At 38.9% G+C, this 15825-nt stretch overlaps 1 protein-coding gene across 1 annotated transcript; it reads right to left on the bottom strand.

Annotated features, from left to right (window-relative positions):
* Window positions 1-5769: 5769 nt before the first annotated feature.
* en1b (engrailed homeobox 1b) lies at window positions 5770-10198 on the bottom strand. The gene is made up of 2 exons (XM_024428402.2): window positions 9385-10198; window positions 5770-6625 (listed from the first exon to the last, which is right to left on the bottom strand). Exons 1-2 carry the CDS (start codon window positions 9884-9886, stop codon window positions 6306-6308), a joined length of 822 nt encoding a protein of 273 aa, XP_024284170.1. The 5' UTR covers window positions 9887-10198; the 3' UTR covers window positions 5770-6305.
* Between the last annotated feature and the right edge of the window lie 5627 nt (window positions 10199-15825).

Below are 15825 nucleotides of genomic sequence, written 5' to 3'. Positions count from 1 at the left end.
CTTTGCTGGTCAGGGAGGAGACACAAAAGGGACACCATGCGAAACTGCAATTCTCCTTGGTGATGCAGCCTGCAACCTCAAAAGGCCCCAATTCTATTCTATTCTCTCAACATTGTAAATAACAAAACGGTGTTTGTTTCCTTTTTTATTATGCCTGTATCCAGCTAGTACACTCAGCATCCAGTACACTCTACCTGGAAAATATTATTTTTACAGCCCCCCCTTCAAATGGAGTAATTTCCACCGTCTTCTTTTATTGCTTTAATTTGCATATAAATTAAGTGCATATTGTAGCTGTAAGGCAGACTATGCTAAGTATGCACTGGATCCCAGGGTTCCATTGTTTTATACATAAACCTCATGCATCTGCTAAATGATTAGGTGGGGAAAGTATCCTTGTCATTTTTAATTGCCTGAATAACTTCCCCCTATGCGTCACTCCGTGCTATTCTAGGGCAATGCAGATTGCACCTTTTCGCAATGCAGATAGCATCTCTTCGCAAATTCTTATCCGGGTTTGCACACATAGCACGTCAAATAATCAATATATTTTATCTTCAGTGATTCAACTTACTGTGTTGTCAGATCTATTGATGATGAAGAGGCAAGCGTGTCACATCATGTAATGTAATGTCAAGTCAAATGACTACCTGTCAGCAGCGCAGCTCCCGTAGGCCTACTGATCCTACTGGGAACTTCACCGCACTTTGAGTGGAAGTTTCACTGATACATTTGAATATTAGGCTATGTATATTACATTAGTCTATAACGTTTTTTTCCATTGATAGTGGGCCTATATTCTTCTTGAAATTGCAAATGCAAACAAACAAAAAAAAGGATAGCAGTAGATAACGCATAGACAAAGACTTATCAAGCTATTGAGATCAAGCACAAAAGTGTGAACTTCGAGGCAGAACAATAATTAATAGGCCTACATAGCGGAAGAAAATTTGACCAAAAATAAAAAGCAGAAACAACCACAGAGAAAGGGCGTCATCGAGTATACTTGAAAGAGCTGTTGAATATGACCTTACCATTATATTTTTCAGCACCAAACAGTGAGCTGGATGAAAATGTATTATGCGTATAGGTGCCGTATTAACTGTGTCCCTCTTATTAAGATGTCATAATGCATTGAACTGAAATGTCTTCCATATTTCTGTATTCTGGGAAAAAGAAAACAAGTGGGATACGCAATAACTAGGCTACATTAATAAGCATATTGTGGCTGGAAATGTCCATTAAAAGTCTGAAATTAATTAATGCTGTACATTTTTCATTAATAGCCAGGCTACTCCACCCATAATATAAGTCCAATGTAAACAGAAGTTATTCAAATAAATGATGCATGAGTGGTGTGCGTGTGTGTTTATTAAAACTCGTGGAGTTAATTGAACGTCGAAACCCAGAGCAGTTCGAACAACATTGGAAATAATTAAAAACAAAACCGACGAGAAGCCCAGGGCGGTTAAATGGTTGGGCTGCTGTCCTCTCCAGAGAAGTGGGCAACTCTTAATTAAATCCGAACTCATTTCTGGTTACGTAACAAACAGATAGGCTTATATTAGGACCAAGGAAATAAACTAGGTACATGACCATGTATTCCAATTGAATAGGCTTTATTGTGTGAGTTGGACGCAGCCAAATGAAGTTGGAAAATCTGTATTGTGAATTAATGATCAAATGAAAGAATGCAATTGCACTTTCAGGAATATGCCCAGTAATCAATAGGCTATAGGCCTATAGAAGATCAACTGGTATGACATTCAAGGTTTGTTTTTGTCAATTGTTCATGGTTTACCATTTCTATTGTGTTGCACTTGTGCCAGGGTTGCTGCAATACGCAGTCATCCTTAATAATTAAGTGAGTAAGCGAGTATAAAAAAATAAGCTACATTTTTTTACAAATTGGAACTTATGTATCAATTTAAAAAATAGCGCTCAAAAAGGTAGAAGCATTTCATCTTGAACGGAGAGGAAATTACGAACAAATAATCCATGTCATATTATATGAATTTAAACTTTGTCATTGTTTTTCTCCTACCTGCACTATGCTGCGAACCACGTCCGTTGTCAAGTAGTAAGATAATGTTGTTTTGGAGTAATGCAAAAAAGATGTGTTTTTTTCCATATTTAATAGCATATGCCTACACTTATTTTGAGAAACTGTGAGTTATCTAGACAATATAGGTCCCAGTGTAGGCTTGTTGTTGAAGGTACATGTAACTTAGAAAATGTATTGAATTAATTAACCATTTTCATGGGATATAAAGATAAAGGCAATGTAGGCTACAGGCTAGGCTACATATTTGCAGGGAATAGCAATATCCTGGCGTATTTTGTCGCACAGGGGAGATTTTAAAGAAGATAATGCTTCAAGCTCACGCAGGAAAGCACCTAAATCCTATATACGCCTGCAAAGCATAGTGTCGATCAATTGATAACTAAGTTGAAGGTATTTTGGAGAACTAAAACAATACCCCAATATTCGATAAAAGTGGACAATCTTCCAGCTCAGTCGTATTACGTAGCCTATTAGGTGAACAAGTTCAAACGAAGGCTATATAAAAGTGTGTTATATGGGTTTAGCTACTAGGCCTACTTCTTCTGTCCATGAAGTAGGCTGGACTAGACTCTATTTCAACGAAAGTTGCAAGATGATATTGGCATTGTTCGTACTACAACTATCGTTTAGAAGCTCATGGCGTTTAGTTTCTTCGCCCCTCACATTCATAACCTATATTGGTTCCTTTCGGGCAATTCAGATTGTTAGTAGGGGACCTCTTCACTGAGGAATCTTGCTATTTTTTTATGAATGTGTTTTTCATATTTACCTTTGTGCGTTTCCTATGCTCCTGCCATGAGTGTGTAATTGCTTCGTCTTGGGTTCCCTCGAAAAAGAGACCTTGGGACCCCCCCCCTCCCCGTCTTGGATTGAACTGCAGAAGCTTTTTGGTAAACCTTTTTCTTACTTTGTTCTATTACATTTTAGCTAAACATCTACTAATATCTACTTTTGTGAAAGTGTGCCCTTTAGTGCTAACCTGGGAGAGTTAACAAATTGTTTGTGTTAGGCGTATGTCTGATAAACGCAGTAACCTATTTGAGAATCATTACACCGAGTTAAAATGTCAACATTTTAAAAAAAGTATCGCTGTCTTCGAATTGAAATTGACGACTGGTAGGCCTGATGTAGCCTATAGGTTGTGCTATAAATAGAAATGACTTGTTTTGACTGCCCGGTCTGACCTATGGCTTGCCCATGGGCTTTGAGACACAGACACAAAGACCGGTGCTGCCTCATCCGGACATTTAAGCTATAGGCTATCCCAATGAGCAATATACCGGCATTGAAAACAACGCGTGTCACGTCGCAGGGTGCACCGGGAGGCTTATCAGACATAAACGGAGGTTACAGGCCGAATGGGAACTTAGTCCAAAATAATCACGTAGGCTAGGGTAGGGCAAGAGTAGCCTATATAGCAACTAGATTGAATGGAAATACGTCTCTTTACGAAGAAAGACTAATGAATTTGGCCTTTGAAACTGATAGTGCACGGAAAAGGCGGCAACTATTCAGTTGGAATCTGATTTTTCATTTTTTTTATTCCATAAATATGTTCTTTAAAGATCTGATTTTCCTCTGACCAATAAAATGTCCCATTCTTAGATCTTCTGCCTATGTTGGCGGTCCTCCATACCGCCCGGGTGTTTAATCGAATCTTGTAAATGCCGAGAATAGTTTAATGAGTGAAACGATATCCATTCTGGAAAAATAGCTACCATGTGTGAAGATGTCCGGTGACGGTGGCAGGGGGCTAGACAAAAGGACAACCTAACTGTTGTTCGAGAAAGTACCCCAGTAACAGGAAATAAATAATTATACATCAAATCTATTTTTCATAAGGCCGGCCAAGTTATGAGACTTGTGTCTGTGTATGTGTGTGTATAAGTATCCTATACAATGCAATCATACAATACAGTGCGTGTGTGTGTGTGTGTGTGTGTGTGTGTGTGTGTGTGTGTGTGTGTGTGTGTGTGTGTGTGTGTGTGTGTGTGTGTGTGTGTGTGTGTGTGTGTGTGTGTGTGTGTATGTGTGTGTGTGTGTGTGTGTAAGGGAGGGGGCGCTGACTTAACAAGAGCAGAATTGATGTTGTTTTGGCTGGAACGTCATCTTGCTGGTTGCCATAATAAAATGTCTCTACCACAAGGCCATGTTATGAGACAGTATCCTATACAATGCAATCATACAATACAGTGTGTGTGTGTGTGTGTGTGTGTGTGTGTGTGTGTGTGTGTGTGTGTGTGTGTGTGTGTGTGTGTGTGTGTGTGTGTGTGTGTGTGTGTGTGTGTGTGTGTGTGTGTGTGTTGTATCTGTTCATCCGTTGCATATAGCTTTAGATTTTTCTCTTAGGCATTTTAACTCATATGGTGAATTCACTTCAGTGGAGCTTAATATTCTGTTACATGCATGTTTATCTCTAAAAGCTTTTAATACCTTTGTGGTCATGTAGTCAAGCCTTTACGTTAAACATCCCTAAGCGTGTCGACTTTATTATCCTTATATATTTCATGAGGAGACTGGAAGTTATATTTAAAGCATAACATAGCCTGCACAGAGATGATGACGTTCTGAATTGAGACACGCAGTTTCTTGGAGAAGACACCAGCCACCAGTGGTAAAGTACTTAAGTAAAACTTTAAAACTTTAAAGTACTACTCAATTAGTTTTTTTTGTATCTGTGTACTTTACTATTTATATTTTTGACTACTTTGACTTTTACTTCACGACATTCCGAAAGAAAATAACGTACTTTTTACGCCATACATTTTCTTTGACACCCAAAAGTACATTTTCAATGCTTAGCAGGACAGGAAAACGGTCAAATTCACTCACTTATCAAGAGAGCATCCCTGGTAATCCCTACTGCCTCTGATCTGGGGGACTCACTAAACACAAATGTTTCGTTTGTAAATGTGTTGGAGTGTGGCCCTGGCTATCCGTGAATTAAAGAAAAAAAAGGAAAAGTGTGCCGTCTGGTTTGTCTGGTATAAGGAATTTTAAATGATTTATACTTTTACTTAAGTATATTTTAGCAATTACATTTACTTTTGTAGAAAGGCATTTTGTATGAAGGCATCTTTTTTTTAAAGTATTACATTTGGCTACTTTTTCCACCACTGCCATTTAGAAACTTCATCACCATGTTCTATACTACTAGCCTAAATGTAGACATACAGTATATCCCAATGATAAGGGCCGAGATACTGCGTGTACTCATATTAATACAATATTATTTAAGAAAGAACAATAATAATATGCCTACTAATCGTAATACTACTATTACTGTGATTTCCCCCAATAAACGAATAGTTAAAAAAAAAAAAACTTCCATGCGTGCACTGTGACCTTGACGGATATAGGCCTGCCTGTAGGTTACATGGTTTCCGTGAGTGTGTAGGCATTATGGTAGGCTAGGCTACACGCCTGGACCTTCTGGCCTATTTATTAACAAGCAATGTTTGTATAGCAAATGGCATAGCTCGTGGGAAATATATGCATGTCAACATTATCTGAATTAACTCACTAAAAAGGATGAAGAATGTCTTAGAACAAAATTCAAAAAGGTAGGTTTGTTTTGCATTACAGGAAATAATTATGTCACTGAAGTTTTATATTTTTCCAGAAAGCTCAACAAAATACCCCATATTAGGTCATTGTCTCTTAGTACTTTATTTAAACGACATAGTGTTAGTCCTGGGCCTTAGTTTTCAACGATTTACAAACTACGCTTTTATGTATAGAATTTCAATGACGAATGAAACTGTAGAACATTCTACATTTTTTATTTATTTCAGACTACATATTCTCTGAACATATTAAAATCTTTGGCTTGGCGCGTCGGTTCAGAAACGCAATCTGCAGAATTGTGAGAGATTGGGGAGAGGGGCGACAGAAATCACACAAAAAAATCTAGGAGTCAGACACTTATACTAAAACAATGGCCAACAACATCATAAGAAAAAGAAAAGTTTAAATCTCCAGCAAGTAGGGATTGATACAGACATAACCTTACCTGAAATTAAATATATACAACGTCATATTGTTTTGGCTATATATAAACTTTAATAATGTTCGTATTTTATATAATGATGTCCATATACTGTATCATAAACAGAAATCGGTTTTAAATAGAATCTGTCCCAGTCAAATCGTATTTACCTCTTTCTTTTTCAGTTCACAAAAGAGTTCAAGCACTTTGCTTCAGTTCAGCGTCTATTTTGCCCTGCACGAGGGGGGGAATTTACTCGCTATCATCCTTCTCCTCTTGGACCGTGGTTGTGGAATGGTTGTACAGTCCTTGGGCCATGAGTTGGAGAGCCAGGCCGTTCTTGTAGCCGTTCCCCTTTTTGATTTTTGCCCTCTTATTCTGAAACCAAATTTTTATTTGGGATTCATTGAGATTCAGTTCTGTGGCCAGTGACTGTCTCCGTTGTTCTGTTATGTAGCGATTTGCCTGAAACTCGGACTTAAGTCTCTGCAGCTGTTCAGCCGTAAACGCGGTTCTGGGTCGCTTGTCTTCTTTCTCATTTTTCTTCTTTTTCAATTTCCGTGTCCTTGGGCCTGATGTAGAAACAACAGTGAAACGAACACGTAAATATCAGTTAGTCCTAGGCCCAACAAACATTAATTTACACATGACTAAAACTATGTAGTACTTCAATGTAATAAATATTGTTCATTGCTAAATGTGTGTTTGCAGTCATTGCGACCATTATGCCCCAGGCGCAAGGTGCAAGGTGCAAGGTGCAAGGCTAAATGATGAACAGTGGTATTTACATAATTCATTCATTTGAATAGTCATAATATACGAAATGCTATAAGAAATGCAGTAACACATATCTTCCAATTACATAATACAGAACCAAAAACATATAAGCAACGTCAAAACAATAAAACGTAGGCCTAGTGGTGTGATTGACCGTTATCCTCGATCGCGTGTCTATTTTGCGCATATGTTTAGGCCTAGGCTATATGTGGTCTACGAATTTCATAGTTTCCTCAGACAGATTGGGTAATATCAATAATAACAATATAATATCAAACTACACGCCTATACTTTCTAACAGAGTATTGTTGATTGGCATGCCCTTTTTTTCTGCAGGCCTACCCTGCAGACCGGTGCAAGCACGAGAACACACAGTCCTTAGCACAAGTAGGCCTTATAGCTCAGCTCAGACACTATTCCTCCACTCATTCCATCAATGTGTGTAATAAAAACTCGGTGCCATAAAATGTAAAAGTAAACAAACTTAAGGCAAACATATTTGGTTATTTACTATTTCACTAGGCTATGGTTAGACCTACATTGCAATAGGTCTATCTAAAACGCCATTGCACTGGAACGTTAGGCTACTGTCTAGCAAGTTGGTATTGAGATACTTGTCTAGTCTATCCACAGACATGTAGCGTGCACATAATTACATCTGAGAGGTTCATAATGTAGCATATTCACAGTGCTAATATTGCGATAAAGAAGATACATGGATATAGCCTCATCGTTTATCTTTTTACGACACACTTTCTGCAAACGTGTTACCTAACCGCTATATAGGCCGAGCGCATAGCTAATATAGGCCTACTATTCATCCATTCGATTGACTTCTCCAAAAACGCAGACGACAAAACAAAATGTAGGCTGTCATTTCAGGGGGGGGGGGAACTATCTCTATAGGTTAAAAAAAACAACTAGGTCGTATATTGCAAAATCAAGCTGCGGATCCCAATTCAGTCAGTGCATTGTAGCATACGGTTTAATTCAGTTCGATACTGTATTGTGTGAAACTCAACTATATGCTTCTACTGCTATCATGAACACAATATATTGTGCATAAACCTAGGCTATGTAGCCTTGTACTTTTTAATTGGCGGTATATTTTTATTGGACATTTTCATACACGTTATGGACTGTGGCCCTATGTCATATTTATTTCGTAATTTGGAACCACATGAGCCAAAATAGCTTAACATGTAACGACAGGGGTCACGTTTACCTGCAGATACAGGCTAATTTCTGAATACAATAACAGTATTAGGCCTACAATAGCAATAACATACACAGGCTAGGCCAGGGCCTACTTGCCTAAAATATAACATTGGCTATTTGATTAGCTAAAACAATTATATAGTCTGTCGGTTAAATCCATTTTCGTAAGCCTACAGACCAGACCAGATATCATTCCCGAAAGATATCCAAACCAATCGGCCAAGTGTTTTTTCCCCCAGAGTCATATAGCCTAGGCCTAAATCTTATAGCTTAATCAGTCAATAAATCACTTTAGTCAATCGATACATATTTTCTGAATTCTGAATCACATGTCAAGTTCAGAAAGATTGTGGATAATAAACCGCCAAACATATTGACAAGGCAGTCTATACAAACCCCTGATTTACACCATAGGCCCGTCAATATGTTCGTCGGGTGAAAAGAAAGTCAGCTATTGTAGTCTAATCGAAGGACGTAATGGTTGATTTATGCAGATAATATAGACTAAACTATTTGATTAATCTATCTATCTTTTTTTTCTTTTTTTTTCGTGCATATTTTGCAATTTTGGCGATTTGGAGACGGCCCACAGCGAAGGCTTGCCTAACAGCTAACAGTCAGAATAGGCATGTGGTGTGAATTAAAACAAGATAGTAAAACAAAACGACCACAGGTAAAGTGGACGTTTCGGTGACCACTCCTTTCAAGTTTGTCTCGCCCATGCAACACTTTTCAATTAGTTTTACATAAACAATGTGATAACACGGAGGACAGGTTTTCGGCATTGCTTTGTTTTGAGGAGAATAATTCAAATGAGGGAGGAGAATCAAATTGCAGCCCAGTTGGTCTTCCTAACATGTTCTGCCAGGTCTTATTAATCGTTTGGTTTGAAATGCTCTCACCTAAACAAAGTGGCAATTGTGTTTGTGTGTGTGTTATTGTTAGAGAGATTATGGCAAGTACTATAGGAATATGTCTAGTCTAGCCTACTATGATAATCCAGGCCTATCATCATTTGTTGTTTTGGCTGTTGTTATGATTAGCTTGTTATTTTATTTTTGCCTATCGTGCGTAACGCTCACGAATTGAATTAATTGTACAATGGAGCAAAGCGAGAGAGAAAGAGAGAGAGAGGGGGGGGGAGACACAGAGACAGAGAGAGAGAGAGAGAGAGAGAGAGGCAGAGAGAGAAAGAGAGACAGAGAGAGAGAGAGAGACGGAGTTTACGATGTTCACATTGACCTATAAGCTAGGCCTACTCCCAACACAACCAAAATAACGGACTTTCATATTTCAGATCTGCAGGGGTAAAATGATTCGGAAACTAGCGCCATACCAGATGATGGTCGATCCGAATATCTCGTGCAGTAAACCCACGCAGGCCATAACATCGGCGTAGATTCTTTAGCGGGTGGAGATCCTCCATTACTGGCATTCACAACCACTATTGACGCGGTGTCTCCATATCTCGTTGTGGTAGTCCCATTCCCTTCACCTTGTTTTGTCGAGCTCTGTTTCGAGGACGGTGAGGACGACGAAGAAGAAGTACTGTCACTACTGCAGTTGGAATCCTGGCAAAGGCTGCTCGCGTGAGATGGCCTGATGACCAAAGGGTTGACGTTTTCTCTGCCGGAGGTCTGCGCCCGCTCCCGACTCCCAAGCTCCTTCTTGCAGCCGAAGTCTGGCCGCAGAATATTGTCAATAAAAAAGTTTGTGGTTCTATGTACTTGCTGTGCTGCCTGGTGGGGCAAAATGGGAGGAGATGGTAGATTCGGGGAGAGGGACACGCTCTCTCCCTCAGTCGAATCACGGCTGTTTTGATCAATTCGCTCTTCCATAACTGGTACACTTTTGGCTGGAGCGCAAACTCTCCACGCCAAACTCCACTTGTTGCTCAATACCGTATCCGAATAATAGCAAACAAAAAAAGATATCTGACTATATTATGAAGGAAGCCTATATAAAATACTTTTGATAAATGTGACAATGTTCTACACTGTCGACATGTTGTCTACGAAAGCGATCCAAGTGTCAGAATAGCCCTGCGCTACCACGACTGACTACACATCGCGCGCAGCAGCGTCGTCCCTAGCATTCTCTAATGTATGTCAGCGCGATCTTTCTAAACTCTCCTAAAACCCGTTATCCCTCTCACACACTTTTTCCCCCCACACCAACCGGAAGCACGTGAGTGCCAACACACGTGCAATAGACCAATCACTTGTGCAGATCCGCGCTGTCAGAAGTGACGACGTCCAATTGAATTTTACGAATCTCAGCAAATAAATAATAGATGGCTTTTAGGCACCAAACATGGGGTCTCAGCGGTGCGCTCTTCTTTCATACCAAATTACTATGCTCATCACCGATAGAGGAAAACCTGGTAGGGACATTGGGCTGGTACAGAAATGTTATAGTCTACCAATACATTTAGGCCACCAATGGTTCCCGTTAATTTGTTTATCGACTTGATTGCCTTCCACTCTCCTACCACCGAAAGGTGATATGTGTATGCTTTTCTTAAGTCCTCTTCCTCCACATTTGGCAGGAACCGTAGCCTATACAATTGACATGCAGTATGACATTTTTTCCACTTCAGTTTATGTTTTTCCTATTTTGTATCTAATATAATAGGTGTGTCAAATTGACAACCTGTATCTTAAATTACTATCTTATCTAGGCTACAAAATCGCTATGATAGTTGTATAATTACGCACGCGTAATTTCTGCTTTCCAAATGGATAACTCACTTGATAAACGCTTGTAATCATCCTCACCTGTGCATAGCCTGACTTTGGCCGGTTACGTGCTTGTAGGTATAGGCTTTATTTACATTTCTATAAAGAAACAGGGGGACAAGTTAAGGTGGTTAAGGTGGAGGTGGTAGGACGTGATGGAGGTGGTTTGTTTGAGCCTTTGTATCAGACCTATAATAAGAAGTATCAGGCCTAATGGAAATGAAGTGATGCAACATATCTCAAATCAGGCTAATCATTCATGAACCCATTCCAAGGTGGCCTGTATCGTAAAATTGAAAATTGTTTATGTTCATTCTCATTTTTATTAAGTTTAAACGGGCATACAATTTGCATTGCTATAGGCCTATATCTGTGTCACTATTTTCTATAGGCTACACCACAGGTGCAGTTGGGTGAGGGTAGAGTCTAATTCAAAATCACTACAAATCCAACATTACAATCCCAGATTGAAACATAGATATAGCAGCAAACAAAACAAAACGAAACAAACACACATTGGAGACACCATAGGCCTTTTATGTTTGTTAATTGAGAACCTCGTTTTTTTGCAACAAGGTAGACGCTCGAGCTTCTTTGTTGTGTGACAACTTTTGTCCATGCTGAGGGATACAATTTTTTTTTAAATGACACATAAATAAGAATAATTAGTCACGAAATAATACGTTCTGCACGAAACTATAGGACTGATTCACATTCAACATGCTAGTATTGAAATCTTTATCCCAAAAGCTATAGTGTTAGTGTGGGTAGTTAATTAAATTATAATTGGGACATTATCAATATGCTATTTAGCCAAGTAGCCATTGTGGAGACGCAGTCCCTTTTCAGGCGGTAAATGAGGACTCCGGCTCTTATCTTGCCCGCAAAGAGACGCCTTGAGAGGGGCCGCAAAATATAATTTATCGCTTTTAATTACTCTTCATTCCGCCTGATCAGCTTGGCGTTCATCACAGCAGAGTGAATAAAAGCCGGTCAAAAGCACTGTCACTATTCCCTGGCAAGGCGCTTAATCAAAGTAAGCAGGGCAATATTATGCGCTCAAGAGCACCCCGCGTAATTTCCTAGGTGCTGATAAAGCCAGTTGAATAATGCGGCGAGTCTTCTGAGACACAATTTACAGAAATGACTTTATTGACGGCTTAACGTTGGTAATTCATTTAGCCTTTCATGTACTGGACCTGGATTTGTTGCAGTAATAGGATGATAAATGCACTGACGGCCTGAAGCTCGTATTATTGAATATAGTGGGCTAGGGTGCAACACACACACACACACACACACACACACACACACACACACACACACACACACACACACACACACACACACACACACACACACACACACACACACGCACGCACACACACACGCACACACACACAGTTACGCACACACACAGTTACGCACACACACAGTTACGCACACACACAGCCCCCAGACAATTTCTAAACGAATGCTCCCACACTTTCTATTTATTTTTTAGGCCATGATCGAATTGCTTTCATACATTTTCGATAGCTTTACTATTTTGCAGAAAGACAACAGACTGGAAGAATACATTTGCTTTTTTGGTTGTGAGACTTAGGTAGGTGTGTATGGTGGATTGAAACACCTGGCTGGATACGTACTTGACCGCTCGGACAAAGACATTCCATATGGATAGAAACGTTCAAGGATATGACCTCAATATACATGTGTCTCTTGCATCCCAGTCTAAGATAACTTGTGGTTTCGTACAATTGAATGTAAATGGTTTGGAGTCAGTTACACAATAACAATTAGGCAACAAAAGGTCAACCTGCACCTTGTCCCAAAGCAGTCAGAACTGGAGCACGCAGGCCAGCGCACAGCACTTGTAAAATCCAATGATCGTTGAGGGGATTGATCAGTGATTTGGGCTATCGGAGGAAGTTGCAAAGACAGTTGAAAAGCATTGGTTTCATTCGGTTATTTGTGGAATCACAAAACACTCCCACTTAATGTATATCCCTTAAATTAGTCGAATAAACAAACAAAACATGTTCCCGAATGCATCGCTACCTTATGATGAAGGATGTTGTCTGTTAAATTACATTTGGCCCTATTTTGACAATGATATGTCTACCGAGTACTAATCAGAAACCCAGGCTACTGGCAACAGCAATATCCGTTTGTAATATTTCCTAAAACGAAGGTTTATCTGTAGTCAGAAGGACAGAGTCCTTCTTGGAATCCTCTCGGAATCAAAAGCATTCTTTCATTTGAACAAAATATCAAACTTTGTAAAAACAAATATTTGAAATGGGTAGCCTAACTATCATAAAGAGAATGAATAACGGTACTGTCTCTTTGCGTCTTGAATTCTTTTCCCGTGAGAAAGGTTGACCATGGTTAGCCGCTCAAGCATTTGCAATGCTTATCTTTTTAGTACAGAGAAATATACAAGACATCATAAAGCAATTGGCCTACTGTGAAATAACTGTAAAATCAACTTTATTTGTTGAATAACTTTGCATTCAAGGAATATATAATACACACTAATGTGATATTGTATTATTTTATAGTTTATTATATAACATTATAATATGTTAGTATTACATTTCATCTGATCAAATCTTATGTCATATAATATTATATGATATTGTGTTTTCTTATAATACATTAGCTATAGCTTACATATTTTAGATTAAAAACTATTGGGTAGATTGATAATCAAAATGCTAAAACTGAAATGCTAATCTCAAAAGCTAGTGTACTTTAATTAAGAAACTAGCCAAAATAAATGATCAATATGCTATTGAGCTAAATAGCCATTGTGAATTGTAATTATTCACGACCGTTGCCTCATATACAGAAGGCCTAAATTAGCTGTTCAGAACCCGGTCCATTGCAATTGCGTGTTGCCTACATCTAGGCTAGCTTTGAACAATATTTACATTCGTCAATATACAACCATTGTATTACCAAAATAGTACATGCATTGTAATTGATTCAATTGTATACTCCTTGTAATAATGAAATAAAATCACCTCTTAAGGATACGCTTCATCTGCTAGGCTTACTCATATGCAGTCATATGCAAGACCCATATAGGCCTAGGATTATTTCATGTAGACAATTATCAAGTTTCAGATCGGTTACACGTTGTTTCTTCTATTCTAGAGATTCGAACTGGGTGTTGAAAAGTGCTCTTCCATTTCTCTGATAGGCTACAGGGCTTAATACAGTGTGAGACATTTAGATACGACTCCGGAATTGTGCTGTCCTCAAGTGGCCACTTCAAGAAATGGGCTTCCCTCGTTCCCAGTGACACCATTCAAGTCACGTTCAGCTATTCATAGTAATGATGGTGCCAATATAAAACCCATAAACAGTGTCACCGTTTAATAAGGTGTAAATCATATACTGTATGTTGAAATACGTTACTAGGAAATGTGTAGACCTAAGCCTACTTTTTCCCTTTAAAAAAAAATATATTTTTTAAAAAGTTTAAGTTATTTTTGTTTAGTTAGAATATATGGATGTGAATGTTATACATTTCAAGATTTATATCTTTCCTTGTGCAAATAGTTTCTCTTATCAACTGTCAAGTTGGACTTTTGGACTATACTTGGAAAATATGATTATTATTATATATGCGTCATCATCGTCTTTATCATCGTCACTGTTTTTGGCCTACACAGCTTCATGCAAGTCTTCGCAATTTACCAATTACATTAATATTACAAACTTGGGTGACATCTTGTGGTCATTCTTGTCATTGTCTTGTCTTATGAACAGAAGGAAGGAATGAAGGAGGGATGGAACGGAGGGAGGAAGTAAGGATGCGAGAAAGCAAACCGCTTCAGAAATTCAAACAGGGATTCTTCTTATCATGTCCAGTAGATGGCAGACAATCGCTAATAAGCTAAATCAGTTCTGCAGCATGCTCTCAGTTGAATGTGCGGTGGTAAACATAGCCATATACCACAACCAAACGTAAGATGCAAACAAGCATGTAAACTATCAAAGGAGTAAGCATTATTAAGCATAGCTGTATGTTGCTGTACATAAAATAACATTTCTGTACATAAAGTATAATGTTTCAGCGTGTGAGACAAACATTTCAAAATGGCACTAAATTCTTCCTATTGATGAGCAAGCGTGCCCCATGACAGGCTTTCAATCCCTGTCCTACTGTAATTACGAACCTACTAGTCTGCAGAGCAGCATTGATAATTAGGTTATGAATAAAGACATCGCAGCATCCCAAATGACAAATATTCCCTATGTAGTGCATTACTTTGGACAAGAGCCCATACGGGATAGGGTGCTATTTGGGACACATCCATAATCAATCATTTACAGAGATATTCCAAAGAGAAGATGACATGTGAATGATACCCTCTCACTGCCCCACAACCACTGTCTTCCTCTGTTGCTCTTTTCAAGGATGACTTTTATTTCTATTTCATGCCATGCCAATGTTGAGTAAATGTACATTGTGTCAATACACAGGACGACTGTAGAGCCTTGATTTGAACATGCAGGGCTACTGGAGAAATGCAATGAACATGCACGCCACAGGAGGCTGTTGAGGGGAGGACAGCTCCTAATAATGTCTGAAAACGAGTGAATGGAATGGTATCAAACACATGGGAAGTGCAATACCATTCCATCTATTCCGTTCCACCCATTACTATTAGCCCATCCTCCCCAATTAAGGTACCACCAGCCACCAATGACGCACACCATCACCATCATTTGGGTCATATCTCTATCAGATTGCATTTAAATGATCTGTCTGGATTTTTTTGTTGAAGATGTCTGCACAAACATACAGAATGAAAAGAAAATCCTATTCAAAACCTCTCTCAGCCAAGTTTGTCTCAGCCAAGGTTTTTGCACATCCCACTATCATCATCCACCACTGAAAGTCTCACCACACTCTTGAAATGCAAGAAGTATGCCCACAAACCCACATCTCAGCCCTCAGACATTTATATGCCAGAGAGGTAGAGGAGATGTTTGCATACTAAACAGTAATTATCATTCTGCTC

This window comes from Oncorhynchus tshawytscha, linkage group LG07, assembly GCF_018296145.1.
Source record: "Oncorhynchus tshawytscha isolate Ot180627B linkage group LG07, Otsh_v2.0, whole genome shotgun sequence".
NCBI lineage: Eukaryota > Metazoa > Chordata > Actinopteri > Salmoniformes > Salmonidae > Oncorhynchus > Oncorhynchus tshawytscha.
This window is presented reverse-complemented; position numbering and strand designations above follow the sequence as displayed.

Bases quoted from the DNA above. Each gene is read 5' to 3' on its own strand.
- en1b (XM_024428402.2), bottom strand. From the start codon at position 9,886: ATGGAAGAGCGAATTGATCAAAACAGCCGTGATTCGACTGAGGGAGAG. The intron at 6,626-9,384 runs GTATGGCGCTAG...TTTCTACATCAG, and splicing joins TTCGGATCGACCATCATCTG to GCCCAAGGACACGGAAATTG.